This window comes from Somniosus microcephalus, chromosome 5, assembly GCF_052327205.1.
Source record: "Somniosus microcephalus isolate GS21.2 chromosome 5, FLI_Smic_1.0, whole genome shotgun sequence".
Lineage (NCBI taxonomy): Eukaryota > Metazoa > Chordata > Chondrichthyes > Squaliformes > Somniosidae > Somniosus > Somniosus microcephalus.
Window position 1 is genome coordinate 256,749,869 of NC_140991.1, and position 22,552 is coordinate 256,772,420.

At 45.0% G+C, this 22,552-nt stretch overlaps 1 protein-coding gene across 2 annotated transcripts in view; it reads left to right on the forward strand.

Moving 5' to 3' along the window:
• The window catches only part of dtnbp1a (dystrobrevin binding protein 1a), a 345,343-nt gene that overhangs the window by 72,386 nt on the left and 250,405 nt on the right, over positions 1–22,552 (forward strand). For both annotated transcript variants that reach the window (XM_085988856.1, XM_085988854.1), the window contains exon 5: positions 2,413–2,545. In XM_085988856.1, coding sequence (XP_085844982.1) covers positions 2,413–2,545 — 133 coding nt within the window. The remainder of the gene's footprint in view (positions 1–2,412; positions 2,546–22,552) is intronic.

Below are 22,552 nucleotides of genomic sequence, written 5' to 3' on the forward strand. Positions count from 1 at the left end.
CGCAAAGCGGTCGCCCAATCTGCGTTTGGCCTCCCCAATGTAGAGGAGACCGCATCGTGAGCAGCGAATACAGTATATTAAATTGCAAGAAGTACAAGTAAATCGCTGTTTCACCTGGAAGGGGTTTTTGGGGCCCTGGACAGTGGGAAGGGAGGAGGTAAAAGGGCATGTGTTGCATCTCCTGCGCTTGCACGGGAAGGTGCCAGGTGAAGGAGAAGGGCTGTTGGGGGTGATTGAGGAGTGGACCAGGGTGTCGCGGAGGGAGTGGTCCCTTCGGAATGCTGAAAGGGGAGGTGAGGGGAAGATGTGTTTGGTGGTGGGATCACGTTGGAGGTGGCGGAAATGGCGGAGGATGATCCGTTGGATGTGGAGGCTGGTGGGGTGAAAGGTGAGGACAAGGGGAACCCTATCGTGGTTCTGGGAGGGAGGGGAAGGGGTGAGAGCAGAAGTGCAGGAAATAGAACGGACACAGTCAAGGGCCGTGTCAACCACAGTAGAGTGGAATCCTCAGTTGAGGAAAAAGGAAGACATGTTGGAAGCACTGGTATGGAAGGTGGCATCGTCCGAACAGACGCGGTGGAGACGGAGAAACTGGGAGAATGGAATAGAGTCCTTACAGGAAGCGGGGTGGGAGGAAGTGTAGTCCAGGTAGCTGTGGGAGTCGGTGGGCTTGTAGTGGATGTTAGTCGAAAGCCGATTGCCAGAAATGGAGACGGAGAAGTCAAGGAAGGGAAGAGTCGGAGATGGACCATGTGAAGGTGAGGGAAGGGTGGAAATTGGAAGTAAAGTGAATGAACTTACCTAGTTCAGGGCGAGAGCAGGAAATGGCACCAATACAGTTGTCGATGTACCGGAAAAAGAGGTGAGGGAGGGGACCTGAGTAGGACTGGAACAAAGAATGTTCCACATATCCCATGACCAGGCAGTCATAGCTAGGGCCCATGCGGGTTCCCATAGCAACACCTTTAATTTGGAGGAAGTGAGTGGAGTCAAAGGAGAAGTTGTTCAATGTGAGAACAAGTTCAGCCAGGCGGAGGAGGGTGGTGGTGGATGGGGACTGGTTGGGCCTCTGTTCAAGGAAGAAGCGGAGCGCCCGAAGGCCATCCTGGTGGGAGATGGAGGTGTCGAAGGATTGGACGTCCATAGTGAAAAGGAGACAGTTGGGGCCAGGAAACTGTTAAAGTGACGGAGGGCGTCGGAAGAGTCGCGAATGTAGGTGGGAAGAGACAGGACAAGGAGAAAAAATAGAGTCGAGATAAGAAGAGCTAAGTTCCATGGGACAAGAACAGGCTGAAACGATGGGTCTACCAGGGCAGTCCTATTTGTGGATCTTTGGAAGGAGATAGAAGTGGGCTGTGCGGGGTTGGGGGACTATGAGGTTGGCGGCCATGGAGGGAAGATCTCCAGAGGAGATGAGGTCAGTGACACAGTTGGAAACAATGGCTTGATGTTTGCTAGTGGGGTCATGGTCCAGGCGGAGGTAGGAGGAGGTGTTGGAGAGTTGCCGTTCAGCTTCCCCACGGTAGAGGTCGGTTCGCCAAACAACAACAGCACCACCCTTATCAGCAGGTTTAATGACGATGTTAGGGTTGGATCGGAGAGAACGGAGTGCTGCAAGTTCAGAGGGAGTTAAGTTGGAGTGAGAGAAGGGAGCAGAGAAATGGAGACGGCCGATGTCACGTCGGCAGTTAGCAATGAAAAGATCTAGAGAGGGTAAGAGGCCAGAGGGAGGGGAAATGGTATTACCATCTCGCCTCGCCTTGAATATCTCTTAATGTCTCTTCATCTCTCTCAGACCTTCCCTTTTGTTCTTTCATCCCCTCGCCCATTTCCCAGCCCCCAAACTTGCTTTTTAATCTGTTTCATTTCCTGCTTTTTTCTCAGTTCTGACGAAGGGTCTTTGACCTGAAACACTAACTCTGTTTCTCTCTCCACGGGTGTTGCCTGGCCTGCTGAGTTTTTCCAGCGTTTTCTGTTATTTTGGATTTCCAGCATCCACAGTATTTTGCTATATCACTTGTAGATGTGCTGTGCTTTGGAATGCAATTTAAATGCAGCATCAACAAAATGTATGGGCTGAGAAAGTAGTTGTGATGGGTACACTTTCACACCATGTGATAGTTTCACCAATAGATATTGTAAAACATGGGGGATAGCCAGTTCGAAGTAGTTAAGTACAGCTTCTGCAGGCCAGCTATACTTAACAATACAGTCTACTCCTGATAATTCTGGGGGGTTTTCTGTGCTGAAAAAATTAGAATTATTCAATAATTTGATTTAAGCAGTGTTAATGCCACAGCAAAAGTGGTAATTTAGAGCCAATCAAAATTTGAACCATCGGATAATTTGAATTGTTGCTTGTTTTTAACTGTATTTTCATCTGAATTTACTGAGTGGTTCACAATGTTGCAGGCAGTAGATGGCAAAGTGGTGGTACTGTCAGCATACTGGGAGAAAAAAACGAACCAATTAATCGAGCTGCAGGAACAGCTCCAACAAATTCCAGCATTGTTAGTAGGCCTGGACACCCTGACATCCAAACTTGGTGAGTGTTTTTTTTCTTTCAGTTAAATCCCAAAGATGCTTGTGGAACCCAGTAATTACATTTTTCTTGATGTGGTAATGTATTCTGTGATGTTCAGTTGTGAATTTTCTTGACAGATCCTCTGCATCCCCGGGAAATGGACATTCGTTGGCAGAGCCCACCTACTGCTCAGTGAATGCCTGTGAAACTCTTACACCTGGTAAAAGCAGGCATAGGGCCGCCTTTTGCCAGCGTAAGAGTTTAAATAAAAAAGCCTCCAACTGCAAATTCAGGCCCAATATCTTTAGTAGCCATGTACACAATTATGATGATGACCTAGACATTTCTTGCGTTGGGGTTAATCCTTGGGTAACAGAAAGAATGGGAAAAATTGTATGTTTTTCTCACTTACCTTGGGTGGGTGTTTTTTTAAATCTGCATAAAATTGAGCAAAAAACTATTGGGATTTCTATTCATATTTAATACCAGTAATTTTGTAATTGGAGTTGTCTAGATGTGCTAGTGGTTTGCCCACTTTGCCATTTAAGTCAAAGCATTGGGTAATGGAATTTGCTATTTTGGAAGTGACTTTAGTTTACATTTATGCTAAGGTTTCCACAGTTGTAAATGGGCCTTTTGAGTGCATTTCTAGCCCTCCGTTATAGTGAATAAGTTAATAGGATATTTCTTGTTAAGTTTTCAATTCTAAATATAACTCTGAATTATGACCTTGATGTCAAGACTCCTTGTAAACCAACTTGCTACTCAACTATCTTGAAGGCTCTTTCTCTAAGGGTTAGATGCCTTGAACCAGTCAAGATGTTAAAGGAGGTACGATGACTATGTGTGCGGGAAGTGTATCCAGTTGCAGCTGCTGGCAGACCGCATTGCGGCGCTGGAGCTGCGAATGGATAGATACTGGAGCATTCGCGATGCTTAGGACATCGTGGATAGCACGTTTAGGGAGTTGTCACACCGCAGGTAAAGGCTGCACAGGCAGGAAGGGAATGGGTGACCGCCAGGCAGAGTAGTAGGCGCAGGCAGGTAGTGCAGGGGTCCCCTGTGGCCATCCCCCCCCTCTCAAACAGATATACCGCTTTGGATATTGTTGGGGGAGATGGCTTATCAGGAGAAGGCAGCAGTAGCCAACTTCCTGGCACAATGAGTGGTTCTGCTGCACAGGACGGGAGGAAAAAGAGCGGGAGAGCTATAGTGATGGGGGATTCTATTGTAAGGGGAATAGATAGGCGTTTTTGCCGCCACAAACGAGACTCCAGGATGGTATGTTGCCTCCCTGGCGCAAGGGTCAAGGATGTCTCGGAGTGGCTGCAGGGCATTCTAGAGGGGATGGGTGAACAGCCAGTTGTCGTGGTGCATATAGGTACCAACAGTATAGGTAAAAACCGAGATGAGGTCCTAAAAGCTGAATATAGGGAGTTAGGAGGTAAATTAAAAAATAGGAGCTCAAAGGTAGTAATCTCAGGATTGTTACTAGTGCCACATGCTAGTCAGAGTAGCAATAGAAGGATATTTCAGATGAATACTGTGGTGTATGTGCCTTTAAGAGCAATTATGGTGTATGTGCCTTTAAGAGCCCCAGGTGTGCGTAATGCCGGTAATTGCCACTTGGGCTATATAAGCCTGTGTATTGTGTATATCCTTTAGAAACCCCCCCCCCCAGACTTGCTTAGTAAATACCTATGAACCAACTCCTGTCTTCAGTGTCTTTATCTACACACGGACACTACAGTGGCGACGAAGTGGAAACGGACTTACCTGCAATTCGGCAGCACCTCAAGGACATCGATTCCTCCAGCGTCCAGAAGACTCAAGGAAGTAAGAGAAACTGTGGTTTCACCAGCTGGCCAAGCTGGTGACAGGTACTGCGCTAATCCTTCCTGGGCGTCAGGCTGGAGCTCCAGCGGCGGGCTCTACAGCTGAGACAGGCAGCGAAATCGGAGGCAAGCAATAACGGACTGGGAGGGTGCACTCGAGAGACGGCCGGCGCGGCAAGCAGGTCAGCGTTTAGACCTCCGTCGGGAACGAGTCTCCAACAGTGAATAAACGGAAACCACAGTAAAACAGCGTTGTTATCGGTAGCAGCGGCGGGAAAGCGCGGGAAGCGCCATATCGTTGCTACAGAGGGGAAAAAAAAAAGCACGGGAAGCGCCATATCTTTTCTGAAATGCCTAAATCTGGTAATATTGAGGCTTTTGATGGCGAAATAGAAGATTGGACCACATACGTGGAAAGAGTAGAGGTTTATTGCACTGCAAATGGAATAACAGATGAAAAAAAAGCTTCAGTACTTCTGAACTGAATGGGCGCGAAGACATACGGGCTGTTACGAAATTTAATCACTCCAGCCAAACCAAAGGACAAGACTTTTAAAGAAATTGTTGATACCCTGCAGGAGCATTTAAACCCAACACCGCTGCTGATAGCGGAACGATTCAAGTTCTTCAAGAGAAATCAACACAAGAATGAAAGTAACGCTGATTACCTAACCGAATTAAGAAAGCTATCAAAGTACTGCCAATTCGGAGCAGGACTGTCGGATTATCTTCGAGACAAATTTGTTTGCGGTCTCTTAAGTGAAGGAACACAAAAAAGACTGCTTTCTGAAAAAGATTTAACATTGGACAAAGCTTTCAGTATGGCTGTATCATACGAAGCAGCAGCAAAAGGAGCTGCAGAGATACAACAAGAGACACAGGACTTCAGCACCCATAAAATGACACAGGAGTTCGGAAGATGTTATCGCTGCGGCAGATCCACCCATAACCAGAGGGACTGCTGGTTCAAGGGCAAAGCATGCAGGCAATGTGGTAAGATTGGACACATTGCACGGGTATGCCAATCTGGACAAAATAAATCCACTGACAGAAAACAAAAAATCAATAAAGAAAAGTACAGGAAGGTACAAATGATGACGGACAATAGCTCCGAAGACCAGAATAGCGATAGCGACTCCGGAAACAAGAGACTAAGCTGTCTCAAATTACATAATGTACTTGCCAAAGAGGATTACCAAACCATTTGGGTTACCCTCACAATAGCAGGGTCCCCAGTTAAAATGGAGCTAGATACAGGATCAGCTCTAACCGTAATAAATCGACGAGATTACGAGAGGCTATTTTCGCATATACCTCTAAAAGACACATCCATTATCTTAAAAACATATACGGGGCAGAAAGTCTACCCCAAAGGAAAAATAAGGGTGCCTGTGGTATACAACGGCAAAGAAATACAAAAGTTGTATTTATACATTCTACAAGATGGTGGTCCACCGTTGTTGGGACGTGAATGGATAAGGAAGATACGTTTAGACTGGCACTCCATTCAGGCACTGACGGTGACCAGTAAGGAAAAAAACAATGATGACATCATACCTGAACGATTAAAAGACATCTTGGCCAACGCCAAAGAAGTGTTTCAAGAGAAACTAGGAACCTTGAAAGGCATCACCGCCTCAATAAAAGTGGAAGATACAGCAATTCAAAAAAATTTTAAGGCAAGACCGGTGCAGAGCTGAAGAATTTGGAAAAGGCAGGCGTATTATCCAAAATAGATTGGAGCGAATGGGCAACACCCATCGTTCCAGTCATGAAAAAAGCATTGAAAAATAACTCTGAGGAACAGAGAAAAATTCGCATCTGTGGGGACTTTAAGGTGACTGTAAACCCGGTCCTTCACACGGTACAGTATCCTCTTCCGAGGATAGAAGATATTTTCACCTCACTATCCGGAGGGAAACGTTTCACAAAAATTGACTTGGCACAGGCATATCTACAGATGGAGGTTGAGGAGACCTCTAAAAAGTATCTCACAATAAACACACACAAAGGCCTGTACCAGTACAATCGACTGGTTTTTGGAATAGCATCAGCTCCAGCTATCTGGCAAAGAGCTATGGAGCAAGTCCTGCAAGGGATTCCGGGGACTCAATGCTACCTAGACGACATCCTTATAACAGGAGAAAACGACAACGAGCACCTTGCCAATTTGGAGCAGGTGCTCACTAGGCTGAAAGAACGGGGCCTACGAGCAAATCGCCCCAAGTGCGAATTTTTCCAAAATCAGATATCATATTGTGGCCACATATTAATAAGGAAGGGTTGCATAAGTCACCTGAAAAAATTGAAGCAGTTATAAAAGCCCCAGCACCTGAAAATGTTTCACAATTAAGGTCATTCCTGGGATTAATAACTTAGTATCATAAATTTTTACCGAACTTATCAACTATTCTACACCCTCTTAATGATCTTCTACACACAGGAGTGATTTGGAAATGGAACGAAGACTGTAAACGTGCCTTCCATAAATGTAAAGACTTAATCACATCCGAGAAAGTTTTGGCTCATTACAACCCATCACTACCAATCAGACTGGCGTGCGATGCATCCCCTTACGGCATAGGAGCAGTATTGTCCCATAGATTCCCTGATGGCTCGGAACGGCCGATAGCTTTTGCGTCACGCTCATTGAACTCAGCTGAGCGTAACTATGCCCAGATAGACAGGGAAGCACTCAGCCTGGTATGGGGAGTGAAGAAATTCAACCATTACCTACACGGACAAAAATTTACCTTGCTGACTGACCATCAACCCCTCATCTCCATACTCAACCCTAAAAAAGGTGTCCCCATTGTGGTAAACCACTGTTGTTAGTATTGTTGTTCACCACTGTTATTAGTACTGTTGTTCACTGTTAGTACTGTTGTTCACTTTTGCATATTGTTGTACTTGCCTGTGCATGCCTCAGCTGACTCCGCCCCTGGCTCCACCCTCATGGCTGGATATAAAGGTGGCTGCTCGGCAGCCCCCGGCCCTTTTGGATACCAGGCAACCACAAGAGGCATGCTCTGTTCTTTGGTAATAAAAGCCTGTCTGTTACTTTCTCAACTTCCAGTCTTTTGTAGCAATTGATAGTGCATCACCCATTATGACGGCACAAAGACTACAGAGGTGGTCCCTTTTTCTAGGGGCACACCAATACAACATTGAATACAAAGGGTCAAAACAGCATGGGAATGCTGACGGTTTATCACGCCTACCGTTGCCAACGATAGAAGAGGCACCTACAGTAGACCCAGTAGAGATATTCCACTCTACCATAGTGGAATGTCTACCGGTGACAAATTCTGCCATTGAAAGGGAGACAAGAAATGACCCTACTCTCTCACGGGTCTACGATTTAACAGTGAAGGGATGGCCAGCACATGGCGAACCACTGTTGCCAGCATTCTCACAAAGAAGAGAACAGCTGTCAGTGTGCCGAGGAACCTTGATGTGTGGATCCAGAGTGGTGATTCCACCCAAACTCCAGGATAAAGTGCTAAAGGAGCTTCACGAGGGGCATCTGGGTGGAGTGAAAATGAAGAACCTAGCTAGGGCGTTTGTATGGTGGCCAGGTATCGATGGAGACATCGAAGACATGACCAAGAGCTGCCTAGGATGCCAGAAGGTCCAAAATGCTCCGCCACAGGGCCCTCTACATCCATGGGAGTGGCCCTCATCTCCCTGGCAAAGGGTGCACATCGACTTTGGTCCATTTATGGACTCAATGTTCTTAATCGCAGTTGATGCACACTCCAAGTGGCTGGAGGTAATAAAGATGTCCTCCACCACCACGGACAAAACCATCACAGTATTAAGGACCATATTTGCCAGGAATGGGCTGCCGGAGCAGATATGTTCTGATAATGGACCGCAATTTGTGTCCGAAGAATTCAGAAAGTTCTTAAAAAACAATGGGGTAAAGCACTACACGTCCGCCCCATACCATCCCGCCACCAATGGATTGGCTGAAAGGTTTGTCCAGACCTTCAAGAAGGCCATCAAGGCCATGGGTAATGAAGACATAAAACTTCAGCACAAGGTGGATAACTTCTTATTTGCGTATAGGAATGCAACGCATATGGTTACTAACCAAACTCCCACCATGATGTTCTACAATAGAAACCTAAGATGCTGGCTGGATTTGGTCAAGCCCAACATCCGAAGGGACGTGGAGAACCGGCAGTTTCAGGGCATGAATGAAAGGCCAACTAGGGCCTTCCAGATAGGTCAACCGGTTTTGGCCCGGGACTACCGTACCGAGAAATGGCAGCCTGGAACTATCTGCACATGATTAGGACCACTGATGTATACCGTGGACATCGGAGACAGCATAATAAGGCGCCATGCTGACCAAATCATCAAGTCATCCGAAAAGGGACAACCTACACCACCACTCTATACATCTAACGATGAAGTAGAGATACCCATATCTACCTCCGATCCGGTGATACTGGAGCCCGATGAACCCGACACTAGCCTTCAAGCCGAATCAGCCTTGCCAGAAGAACCTACTACACCACCAGAAACGACTACACCCCCGAGGCGTTATCCGGACCGAGTCAGGAAGCCTCCTGAGAGACTAACTTATAATTAATTAATACAGCAATGTATATTATTTTGCATATAACATGTAATTAATAATTACTTAAAATATGATGTACTAGTTAGCTAGAAGGGGAGGAATTATGGTGTATGTGCCTTTAAGAGCCCCAGGTGTGCGTAATGCCGGTAATTGCCACTTGGGCTATATAAGCCTGTGTATTGTGTATATCCTTTAGAAACCCCCCCCCCCCCCCCCCCCAGACTTGCTTAGTAAATACCTATGAACCAACTCCTGTCTTCAGTGTCTTTATCTACACACGGACACTGCAAATATGTGGCTAGAGGAATGGTGCAGTGGGGAAGGGATTCAAATTCCTGGGGCATTGGAACCGGTTCTGGCGGAGGTGGAACCAGTACAAACTGGACGGTTTGCACCTGGGCAGGACTGGGACTGATGTCCAAGGGGGAGTGTTTGCTAGTGCTGTTGGGGAGGGTTTAAACTGAAATGGCAGAGGATTGGGAACCTGTGCAGGGAGACAGAGGAAAGGGAAGCAAGGATAGAAGCAAATGACAGGAAGGAGAAAAGCAAAAGTGGAAGTCAGAGAAATCAAGGGTGTAAATCAAACAGGGCTACAGTAAATAATTCTAAAAGGACTGAGTGTTTAAAAAAAAAAAAAAAACAAGCCTGAAGGCTTTGTGTCTTAATGCGAGGAGCATTCATAATAAGGTGGATGAATTAGCTGCGCAAATAGATGTAAACGGATATGATATAATTGGGATTATGGAGACATGGCTCCAGGGTGACCAAGGCTGGGAATTCAACATCCAGGGGTATTCAATATTCAGGAAGGACAGGCAAAAAAGAAACGGAGGTGGGGTAGCATTGCTGGTTAAAGAGGAGATTAACACAATAGTAAGGAAGGATATTCGCTCTGATGATGTGGAATCTGTGTGGGTAGAGCTGAGAAATACTAAGGGGCAGAAAACGTTAGTGGGAGTCGTATACAGACCCCCAAACAGTAATGCTGAGGTTGGGGATAGCATTAAATGGGAAATTAGAGATGCGTGCAATAAGGGCACAGCCGTTATCATGGGTGACTTTAATCTACATATAGATTGGGCTAACCAAATTAGTAACAATACTGTGGAGGAGGAATTCCTAGAGTGTATACGGGATGGTTTCCTGGACCAATATGTCGAGGAACCAACTAGAGATCAGGCCATCTTAGACTGGGTATTATGTAATGAGAGAGGATTAATTAGCAATCTTGTTGTGCGAGAGGCCCCTTGGGGAGGAGCGATCATAATATGATAGAATTCTTCATTTAAGATGGGGAGTGAAGTAGTTGACTCAAAGACTAGGGTCCTGAATTTAAATAAAGGAAACTACAATGGTATGAGGCGCGAGTTGGCTAGGATTGATTGGGGAATGTTACTCAAAGGGTTGACGGTGGATAGGCAATGGCAAACATTGAAAGGCCGCCTGGATGAACTACAGAATTTGTTCATCCCTGTCTGGCATAAAAATAAAACAAAAAAAGTGGCGCAACCGTGGCTAACAAGGGAAATTAGGGATAGCATAAGATCCAAGGAGAGGACATATAAATTGGCCAGAAAAAGCAGCAAACCTGAGGATTGGGAGCAGTTTAGGATTCAGCAAAGGAGGACAAAAGGATTAATTAAGAGGGGGGAAATAGAGTATGAGAGTAAGCTTGCAGGGAACATAAAAACTGACTGTAAAAGCTTCTATAGATATGTGAAGATAAAAAGATTGGTGAAGTCAAGCGTAGGTCCCTTGCAGTCAGAATCAGGGGAATTTATAATGGGGAACAAAGAAATGGCAGACCAATTAAATACATACTTTGGTTCTGTCTTCACAAAGGAGGACACAAATAACCTCCCAGAGATGTCGGGGAACATGGGTCTAATGAGAGGATGGAACTGAATGAAATCGGTATTTGTAGGGAACTGGTGTTGGGGAAATTGATGGGATTGAAGGCCGATAAATCCCCAGGGCCTGATAATCTACATCCGAGGGTACTTAAGGAAGTGGCCCTAGAAATAGTAGAGGCATTGCTAGTCGTCATCCAAAATTCTATAGAATCTGGCACAGTTCCCATGGATTAGGGTAGCTAGTGTAACCCCACTATTCAAAAAGGTGGTAGAGAGAAAACGGGGAATTATAGACTGTTAAATTTGACATCGGTAGTGGGGAAAATGCTGGAGTCCATTATAAAAGATGTAATAGCAGAGCACTTGGAAAACAGTGACAGGATTGGACAAAGTCAACATGGATTTACAAAAGGTAAATCCTGCTTGACTAATCTACTGAAATTTTTTGAAGATGTAACTGGTAGAATAGATAAGGGAGAACCAGTGGATGTGGTGTATTTAGACTTTCAGAAGGCTTTCCATAAGGCCCCACATAAGAAATTAGCGTGCAAAGTTAAAACACATGGGATTGGGAGTAAGGTACTGACTTGGATAGAGAACTGGTTGGCAGACGGGAAGCAAAGAGTTGGAATAAACGGGTCTTTTTCCGAGTGGCAGGCGGTGACTAGTGGGGTACCGCAGGGATCGGTGCTAGGACCCCAGCTATTCACAATATATATTAATGATCTAGACGAGGGAACTAGATGTAATATCTCCAAGTTTGCAAATGACACAAAGCTGGGTGGGCGTGTGTGTTATGAGGAGGATGCAGAGAAACTCAGTATGATTTGGACAGGTTAGGTGATATGGCAGATGCAGTATAATGTGGATAATAGCGAGGCTATCCATTTTGGTGGCAAAAACAGGAAGGCAGATTATTATCTGAATGGCAATAGATTAGGAGAAGGGGAAGTGCAACGATACCTGGGTGTCCTTGTGCACCAGTGGCTGAAGGTAAGCATGCAGGTGCAGCAGGCGGTTAAGAAGGCAAATGGTATGTTGGCCTTCATAGCGAGAGGGTTCGAGTACAGGAGCAAGGATGTCTTGCTGCAGTTGTACAGGGCCTTGGTGAGACCACACCTTGAGTATTGTGTGCAGTTTTGGCCGCCTTATCTGAGGAAGGCTGTTCTTGCCAGGGAAGGAGTGCAGCGAAGATTCACCAGAGTGATACCTGGGATGGCAGGAATGACATATGAGGAGAGATTGGGTCGATTGGGCTTATATTCGCTGGAGTTTAGAAGAATGAGCGGGGATCTCATTGAAACTTATAAAATTCAAACAGGACTAGACAGACTAGATGCAGGAAGGATGTTCCCGATGGCGGGGAGTCCAGAACCAGGGGTCACAGTCTAAGGATAAGGGGTAAGCCATTTAGGACTGAGATTAGGAGGAATTTCTTCACCCAGAGAGTGGTGAACCTGTGGAATTCTCTACCACAGAAGGCAGTAGAGGCCAATTCATTAAATATATTCAAGAAGGAGTTAGATATATTTCTTGAGGCTAAAGGATCAAGGGATATGGGGAGAAAGCAGGGACAGGGTACTGAGTTTGGATGATCAGCCATGATCTCATTAAATGGCGGAGCAGGCTTGAGGGGCCGAATGGCCTACTCCTGCTCCTATCTTCTATGCTTCTATGATGTGCAAGGTCCCTGACCTCATTGTTGAATGTGTCCTTGTTGCTTTGATTGTGATTCTGATTTTACAGGAATCAAATCCGATTTTTCCATCTTTGGACAAATTCAAAACACAATGAATGGGATGGGGGCTTTCCTATCTCTGCTGAGGTGGTTCCAATGCCTATAGTAATTGAGTTGTGATTCTTGACCCATTTACTGTCCGCAAAGTCCGTGCTCCTTCATATATGTTGTATGATGATTCTGAAAATTCTTGGTAAATTAAGAAGGCAGGAACAGCATTGTGTTCTCATAATGGCCAAGGAAATCTTAGTTACTGGGACTGGCCCAGCTGATCATCAACTGAACATTTCCTATAGACTGGGTCCTTTGTCTAAGGCGATCAGATTTACTGCAGATCTATCCAAAACATCCAACAAGCCCTTCGCACAAACATGCTGTTAAACCTGTGCTACCATATCCTGAATGCATTTTTCATTGCTCGTGTTTTTTTTAGAACTTTAATATTCTATATTAACAGGACCAGTTTTTCTTAATCTGTTTCCTTTGGTAATGAAATTTAAGATGTCACTAATAGATTTAGGAATACATGCAGTTACATGACAAACTGGGTTGAGAATTACCAGTACAGGTAGATTATCCTTTATCCGAAAACCTCGGGACCAGCCGTGTTTCGGTTTTCGGAAAATTTTGGATTTCGGAAGGTGGGGCGGGGGGGTCGGCGGGGGTCCGCAGTCGTGGCTTGTCCGTTGCTGCTAGCCTGGAATGCAATGAAGTTCCGCATTTCCACCAACAGGTCGTCGTGCTCGGTCGGAACAGGGGCCGGCACCGCCGCGGGCTCAGAGCTCTCGTTGCTTTCGAGCCTTTGGAAGAGAGTCAGGTGGTTCCGCGGGGGGTCGTGCGCACGACTTACGCTGACCCTCTGCTCAGCGTAAGTCCGCGGGGGTCGGGGTCGGCGGGGGGTCGTGCGCACGACTTACGCTGACCCTCTGCTCAGCGTAAGTCGTGCGCCACTCTGGTCATGTCGTGCGCACGACTTACGCTGAACGAAAAAACCTTCGGTTTTTAGAGGGTTTCGGTTTTCGGAAGTTCGGATAAAAGGTAGTCTACCTGTAATAGTTAAGTGTTCCTACTTAAGTTATGGTTACCTCAAGAGTCACTTTAGACCATATATGCAATATAAGCCTCCATGGAACAATATTCATTCTTGTACTAAACACGACTGCTTCAATTTGTCTTCCAAAGGTGGTACACTTTTTTTTGTGCACAACTGCTTGAAGGTATTGGGAATGAGGATCAACCTTAATCTTTGGTGGCACTGTAATGCAACATGAAGATTAAAATGAATGGCATGTTACAATAACTACTTTTATTATGATCTTCCTTGTTCCATATTGTTTGAATGTACCTTATCCTATATAGCTATATAGTTTCCACCCTCTCTTCATTGATTTGTGTTCTCCGTTTTGGAGTGCTTGGATTCATTTGGGGAAAAATCTTATTTGCTGTTTGACGCAGGCTATTTGCTTGCGTCAAAAAAGAACCAGGGATCTTATCCAGTGTTGGATTGGCAGAGATCACTTGGTTCTTACAAGACTAAAGGAATCAATCGCCTTTGAAGGCGCACCATCCCAGTGATTTCCCCCCCCCTCCTTTAACCCTTCCTGCTAAACCCCCAATTGTGTAATGGCCTAATTTAATGTACCTGAAGGAAATATTCAGCAATTTGCAAAAGTTGTGCCAAAAGTAATTCATTTTAACTTTTTCCTCTTACAATTCAATGGTACTGTGTAGTTGACCAGTGTCCAGTTCCTAGCAGGTTCACGAGAAGAATGTGTCCACTTTTAGCTTGTGTAATTTGAATTCCTGGCATTGTACAGTACAGCTTAAATATTGAAACAATTAAATTTAGAATATTTGAATTTTGCACCCTTCAAACTTTGAATCTATCTGAACACTTATACCTAGCATTTCCTTATAAATAGAACACTATTATAACTTGTATTTCCATGATAACATGCTTCCATTGAGATAAAGTGGATGTAAATTGGCACAAGCCCCTTATGGGCCTTGTTATTTGCTGCAAAATAAACATTTATGTTATAAAGATGTACCTTGCCAACAGCACAGAATTTTTAGATCAGCATTTAATTGTTGCTTTTGTCTCTCTTTTGCATTCATACGATATTGCGGAAATTGAGTTCATAAAAGGGCATTGCTGAATTTAGGTACAACTAGTGTGGTAAATTTATAATGGGGCACTGCATTAAAAAAAATTGGTTCCCTATTCGTTGTCGAAATGAACACAGAACTGCGTTTGTAGATGAAAAAATACTGACACTGCTTTATTTTCAGAAAGATGCTCAAATTGTTAATTTAAATGTTTGATTCTTGAGTAAAGTATGATTTCTTGCATCTCTAGCCAAGCTGTTTCAGTACAGCTACAACACTGCCATCTATCCGACAATGTGGAAAACTGCCTAGGTATGTCCTGTCCACTAAAAGCAGGACAAATCCAATCCGGCCAATTACCGCCCCATCAGTCTACTCTCAATCATCAGCAAATTGATGGAAGGTGTCGTTGACCGCGCTATCAAGCAGCACTTACTCACCAATAACTTGCTCACTGATGCACAGTTCGGGTTTTGCCAGGACCACTCGGCTCCAGACCTCTTTACAGCCTTGGTCCAAACATGGACAAAAGAGCTGAATTCCAGAGGTGAGAGTGACTGCCCTTGACATCAAGGTAGCATTTGTCCCGAGTGTGGCATCAAGGAGCCCTAGTAAAACTGAAGTCAATGGGAATCGGGGGGCAAACTCTCCACTGGCTGGAGTCATACCTAGCACAAAAGAAGATGGTTGTGGTTGTTGGAGGTCAATCACCACAGCCCCAGGACATTGCTGCAGGAGTTCTTCAGGGCAGTGTCCTAGGCCTAACCATCTTCAGCTGCTTCATCAATAACCTTAGCTCCATCATAAGGTCAGAAGTGGGGATGTTCGCTGATGACTGTACAGTGTTCAGTGCCATTCGCAACTCCCCATATAATGAAGCCGTCCATGCCCGCATGCAGCAAGACCTGGACGACATTCCGGATTGGGCTGATAAGTGGCAATTAACATTCGCGCCACACAAGAGCCAGGCAATGACTATCTCCAACAAGCGAGAATCTAACCACTGCCCCTTGACATTCAACGGCGTTATCATCGCTGAATCCCCCACCATCAACATCCTGGGGGGTCACCATTGACCAGAAACTTAACTGGACCAGCCACTTAAATACTGTGGCTACAAATGCAGGCCAGAGGCTGGGTATTCTGTGACGATTGTCTCACCTCCTGACTCCCCAAAACCTTTCCACCATCTACAAGGCACAAGTCAGGAGTGTGATGGAATACTCACTACTTGCCTGGATGAGTGCAACTCCAACAACACTCGAGGAGCTCGACACCATCCAGGACAGAGCAACCCGCTTGATTGGCACCCCATCCGCCATGTTAAACATTCACTCCCTTCACTACCGGCGCACTGTGGCTGCAGTGTGTACCATCTGCAAGATGCACTGCAGCAACTCGCTAAGGCTTCTTTGGCAGCACCTCCCAAACCCGCGACCTCTTCCACCTAGAAGGACAAGGGCAGTAGGCGCATTGGAACACCATCATCTGCAAGTTCCCCTCCAAGTTACATACCATCCTGACTTGGAAATATATCGCCGTTACTTCATCATCGGTGGGTCAAAATCCTGGAACTCCCTACCTTCACCACAAGGATTGCAGCAGTTCAAGAAGACGGCTCAAGGGCAATTAGGGATGGGCAATAAATGCTGGTCTTGCCAGCGGTGCCCATGTCTCATGAACAAATTTTTAAAAAAGTAACTAGAATACTCAATTCAGAAATTGTGTGGTTTAATACATTTTTTCAAATGCTTTGATACGCTACTCAGTATTAGAAGTTTGGAGAAAACATGTTGATGGATATTTGAAAGCTGCAAAGGAAATGGAACATGGGTAGGTCATTCAACCCCTCAAGCCTGTTCCGTCATTCAATTAGAACGTGGCTTATCTGTATCCTAACTCCATCTACCTGCCTTGGTTTTGTAACCCTTAATACCCTTGCCTAACAAAAATCTGTCGATCTCTGTTTTGAAATTTGCATTTGATCTAATCTCAACAGCTTTTTGGGAGGGAGTTCCATATTTGCCCTACCCTTTGTGTGAAGACGTGCTTACTGATGTCATCTTTGAACGGCCTTGCTCTAATTAAGGTTATGTCCTCTTGTTCTCGAAGGTGTGAATTTAAGATACCGTAATCTAAGTTGAAGCAAATTTTGTTTGAATTGCAGTTTAGCTTTGCATAATTTACTCATTCGCTTGCATAATTTACTCATTCACTTGTGTTAAGTAAAGATTGTTCAGTAGACTCTTTTTCTGCAACAGTTCATTTTTTAAATATTTCATAAAATTTTAATGTGCAAGAACTGAAAATTGCTGAACCAGCTACTACAGGGGCATTAATTCCACCGGACCTGTTGACAGTTAAGGGTGGCACTTTATTCAACGGAAACTCTTTTTATTATACACTTCCCTAGTGTATAATAATAAGTATTACATGTTAGAGGGTTGACAGCATGCATAGTTTTTCAATTTTTAACCATCCAGTGACAATTATGGTGGTTGGTAGTTGTGAAATTTTGGGTTTTGTGCTAGATATTCTCTAGTTCACTATTGCCAGTGTCAGGCATTTCTTTAAGTGGACATGATCCAGAGTGTACCAATACTGCCCAGTATCTCGCTAAATGATAGCTGGGATCATAACTTACTGCAATTTTGCATGTGCTGCAAACTCGTTCTCCTGTATCTATAGAAGAGGAACTGAACAGCATTCTAGTGAGATGAGGCAAGATTGTAAACCAACAAACTGGTTTATTTTACATAAAAATACATGAATGGACAGAATACAGTTAGTCATAGAATCATATGACACAGAAGGAGGCCATTTGGCCCATTGAGTCCATTCCAGCTCTCTAGAGCAATCCAGTCAGTCCCATTCCCCCGCTCTATCCCCATCTCCCCTTGAAAACATTGAGTGTCTCCGCTTCCACCACATCCGTCAGCAGCGAATTCCAGGTCGTCGCCAATCGCTGCGTAAAATAGTTTTTCCTCACATCCCACCCCCCCCCCCCCCCCGTATCTCTTGCCCAAAACCTTAAATCTGTGTACCCCTAGTCCTTGTACCATCAACTAGTGGGAACAGCCTTCCCCTGTCTAGCCTATCCAAACCTGTCATAATCTTGTACACCTCTATCAAATCACCCTCAACCTCCTTTGCTCTAATGAAAACAAATCCAGCTTCTCCAACCTGTCCTTGTAGCTAAGATCCCCCATCCCTGAAACCATTCTGGTAAATCTCCTCTGCACCCTCTCAAGGACCTTCACATCCTTCCTAAAGTGTGGTGACCAGAACTGGATGCAATACTCCAGTTGTGACCTAACCAGTGCTTTATAAAGGTTCAGCACAACTTCTCTACTTTTGTATGCAATACCTCTATTTATGAAACCCAAGATCCCACATGCTTTGCTAACCACTCTCTCAATATGTCCTGCCACCTTCAGGGACCTTTGCACATTAACTCCCAGACCCCTCTGTCCCTGCACACTCTTTAAAATTAAGTGTGTATTGCCTCTTCCTGTTCCTTCTGCCAAAATGCACCACCTCACTTCTCTATTAAATTCCATCTGCCACTTGTCTGCCCATTCTGCTAGCCTTTCTATGACCTGTTGCAGTCGATTGGTATCATCCTCACTGTTTATCACATCCCCAAGTTTGGTGTCATCGGCAAATTGAGAAATTCTACTCTGTATTCCAATATCCAGGTCATTTATATATATCTCAAAAAAGCAGTAGCCCCAGCACTGACCCTTGGGGAACACCACTGTCTACCATCCTCCAGTCTGGAAAAACAGCCATTTACCACAACTCGCTGTTTTCTGTCCTTAAGCCAATTCCTTATCCAAGCTGCCACTGAGCCTCAATTTTGTTAACTAGCCTTCTATGTGGTACTTTGTTAAACACCTTCCGAAAATCCATGCAGACAACATCCATTGCATTCCCTTCATCAATCCTCCCTGTTAACTACTTCAAAAAATTCAATTAGATTAGTCAAACACGATCTGCCTTTTACAAATCCGTGTTGGCTCTCCTTAATTGGCTTAAACCTCTCCAAGTGCCTATTAATTTTTTCCTTGATTATTGTTTCTAAAACTTTACCCACCACTGATGTTAACCTAACTGGCCTGTAGTTACTAGAATTGTCCTTACACCCTTCTTGAACAATGGTGTCACATTTGCCACTTCCCAATCCTCGGGCACCTCCCCCGCATCTAGAGAAGATTGGAAAATGATGGCAGGCGCTTCCGCTATCTCCTCCCCCAATTCCCTTAGCAATCTGGGATGCAAGCCATCTGGTTCAGGCAACTCGTCTACTCTAAGCATACCCAGCCTTTCTAGTACATCCTGTTTAGCAATTTTCACCCTTTCCATTGCTTCTACCTTTTCCGCTTCTACCAATATTTTGTCAGCATCCAACTCCTTAGTAAACACTGATACAAAGTACTCATTGAGTATTCTAGCCTTGCCCTGCGCCTCTAAGCATATATCACCACCTTTGTCTCTAATAGGCCCCACCCCTTCTCTTACTACCTGCTTACTGTTTACATGCCGGTAGAAGATTTTTGGGTTCCCTTTTATGTTAACCGCCATTCTACTTTCATATTCTCTCTTTGCCAACCTTATTTTCATCTTCACTTCCCCTCTCAACTTACTGTATTTGGTCTGGTTCTCCCTTGAAGAATTCACCTGACATGCATCATACACCCTCTTTTTTTTTGTTTTATCATTTTTATGTCCCTCATCATCCAAGGAGCCCTTGCTTTGGTTCCCTTACCCTTCCCTCTTGTTGGAATGTACCTAGCCTGTACTTGGAACATCTCCTCCTTAAAGATCACCCATTGTTCTTAGTTTTTCCTGTCAGTCTTTGGTTCCATTTTACCCTGGCTAGATCCTTTCACATCCCATTGAAGTTAGCCCTATTCTAGTTTAGAAGTTCCACTCAAGATTGTTCCTTGCTCTCTCCATTGCTAATCTAAATCTTATGATACAATGATCACTTGTACCCAAGCGTTCTCCCACAGACACTTGGTCGAACTGGCCCACCTCATTCCCCAGCACCAGATCCAGCAATGCCTCCTTCCTAGTTGGGCCAAGAACATATTGGTCAAGGAAATTCTCCTGAACATATTTCAGAAATTCCTCCCCCTCCTTTCCCTTTACCCTAGCATTATCCCAATCGATATTTGGGTAATTAAAGTCCCCCAGTATCACCACTCTATAGCTCTTGCATATCTGTGATTTCCCTGCAGATTTGCTCCTTTACCTCCCTCTCACTATTTATTTGGAGGCCTATAGAATGCCCCCAATAGTGTGATCATACCCCTTTTGCTCCTCAACTCTAACCAAATGGATTTTGTCCTTGTCCCCTCAAGAACATCCTCCCTTTCCAACATTACACTGCCACTCCACCTCCCTTTTTTCCTTCCCTATCTTGAACAGCTTGTACCCTTGAATATTAAGTGCCCAGTCCTCACCGTTTTTAAGCCACGGTTCCGTTATTGCCACAACATCATATTGCCACACAGCTAATTGTGCTTGTAGCTCACCAACCTTATTCACCACACTTTGTGCGTTTACGTACATGCATTCTAAACCCATTTTTTAATTTTTCATCATCTTTTAGCCTGCTCCTATCTAAAATGGTACTACTTCCGCCTCTAGTACTACTTTCTACTCTAGTACTATCCAACACACTCACTCTTCTATGCACCTTATTCCTCTTTTCTACTCTTGTATGCTAGTGCCCATCCCCCTGCCAAGCTAGTTTAATGGTGTGGAGATGCCGGAGTTGGACTGGGGTGGACAAATGTAAGAAGTCACACAACACCAGGTTATAGTCCAACAGCTTTATTTGAAATCACAAGCTTTCGGAGCGCTGCTCCTTCTTCAGGTGAAGTGGAGAAATGCATAAAGACACAGCTTATATAGTCAGAGAATCATGTCAGATGTTTACAGGTAACCTTTCCAACTGCCATTTATCACACCTCGGCAGAGAGATAATCACAGCAGTCAAAGGTGTGAATGGTGTCCAAACAGGTCAGTCGGGGAAACATTACATCAAGAACAATGAGGTGGGGTCACAAGGGGTCAAATATTGCTGATGCTGGGGTCTGTATGAAAAACAAAAAAACAGACAAAAAACATTTTTTTTGGCTGGAAATCACAGCAGGTCCGGCCGCATCTGTGTAGAGAGAACATGCCAATGTCGACTCGAGTCTGGATGACCCTGCGTCAGGTGGGGTTACATGTAGCGTGACATGAACCCAAGATCTCTGTTGAGGCCGTCCTCATGGGTGCGGAACTTGGCTATCAGTTTCTGCTCGACGATTTTGCGTTGTCGTGTGTCTCGAAGGCCGCCTTGGAGAATGCTTACCCGAAGATCGGAGGCTGAATGTCCTTGACTGCTGAAGTGTTCCCCGACTGGGAGGGAACACTCCTGCCTGGTGATTGTTGCGCGGTGTCCGTTCATCCGTTGTCGCAGTGTCTGCATGGTCTCGCCGATGTACCATGCTCCAGGGCATCCTTTCCTGCAACGTATGAGGTAGACAACGTTGGCCGAGTCACATGAGTATGTACCATGTACCTGGTGGGTGGTGTCCTCACGCGTGATGATGGTATCTGTGTTGATGATCTGGCATGTCTTGCAGAGGTTGCTGTGGCAAGGTTGTGTGGTGTCGTGGTCGCTGTTCTCCTGAAAGCTGGGTAATTTGCTGCGAACGATGGTCTGTTTGAGGTTAGGCGGCTGTTTTAAAGCGAGTAGTGGAGGCGTGGGGATGGCCTTAGCGAGGTGTTCGTCGTCATCGATGACATGTTGAAGGCTGCGAAGAACATGGCGTAGTTTCTCCGCTCCGGGGAAGTACTGGACGACGAAGGGTACTCTGTTGGTTGTGTCCCGTGTTTGTCTTCTGAGGAGGTCTATGCGATTTTTCGCTGTGGCCCGTCTGAACTGTCGATCGACGAGTCGAGCGTCATATCCCGTTCTTACAAGGGCGTCTTTCAGTGTTTATCTCTCTGCCGAGGTGTGATAAACGGCAGTTGGAAAGGTTACCTGTAAACATCTGACATGATTCTCTGACTATATAAGCTGTGTCTTTATGCATTTCTCCACTTCACCTGAAGAAGGAGCAGCGCTCCGAAAGCTTGTGATTTCAAATAAAGCTGTTGGACTATAACCTGGTGTTGTGTGACTTCTTACATAAGCTAGTTTAAACCCTCCCCAACAGCACAAGGAACTCCTTGGGTGGGGCAGGGAGCGGGAGTGGCAGTTGATTGAGCACCATGGAGTGGGATGGTAGCAGAATTCAGGGACATTTTAGTAGTTAGTCACATGTGCCTATGGTTACAGGGAAAGGTAGCGTTAGGAAAATAGGGCGCTCAATATTAAAGGTTGGACTGCTGTGTTACTCCTTCAGGGAAGGCAATATGGTGGCTGTTGATACCTGCCACAGTGCCTGCAGATAAAGTAGCAAATAATAAACTGCAATTGTGTTCATTAATGGAATCTAACATCCGTCTGTATATAAATAAAAAGATTGTCCATCATGTTCTGCAGATATGATTTGTCCATGTGAGTGCACATGATTTGAATTATATAGAAGTTACAACATGGAAACAAGCCTGTTGACCACACCAAATGGCACATCATTTGATTCAAGAAACTCTCGACACTTTGCTCAGTGTTATTATTAGTTCTAAAGTCTACCCGAACTTAACTAATCATTACATTCTTGGACAGATTTTGGGCTAAAAATTCAATTGCCTCTGAAAATAGACGAGGGGATCACGACGCACGATCAACCGGCGTCCGTTCAAAGTAATGCAGGCAGGATGCAAACTACATGCCGCATGCTAATTATAATGATTGTGGCATGCATCCCAGTGCTGAATGCACTGCTGAGTGGCTGCACACCT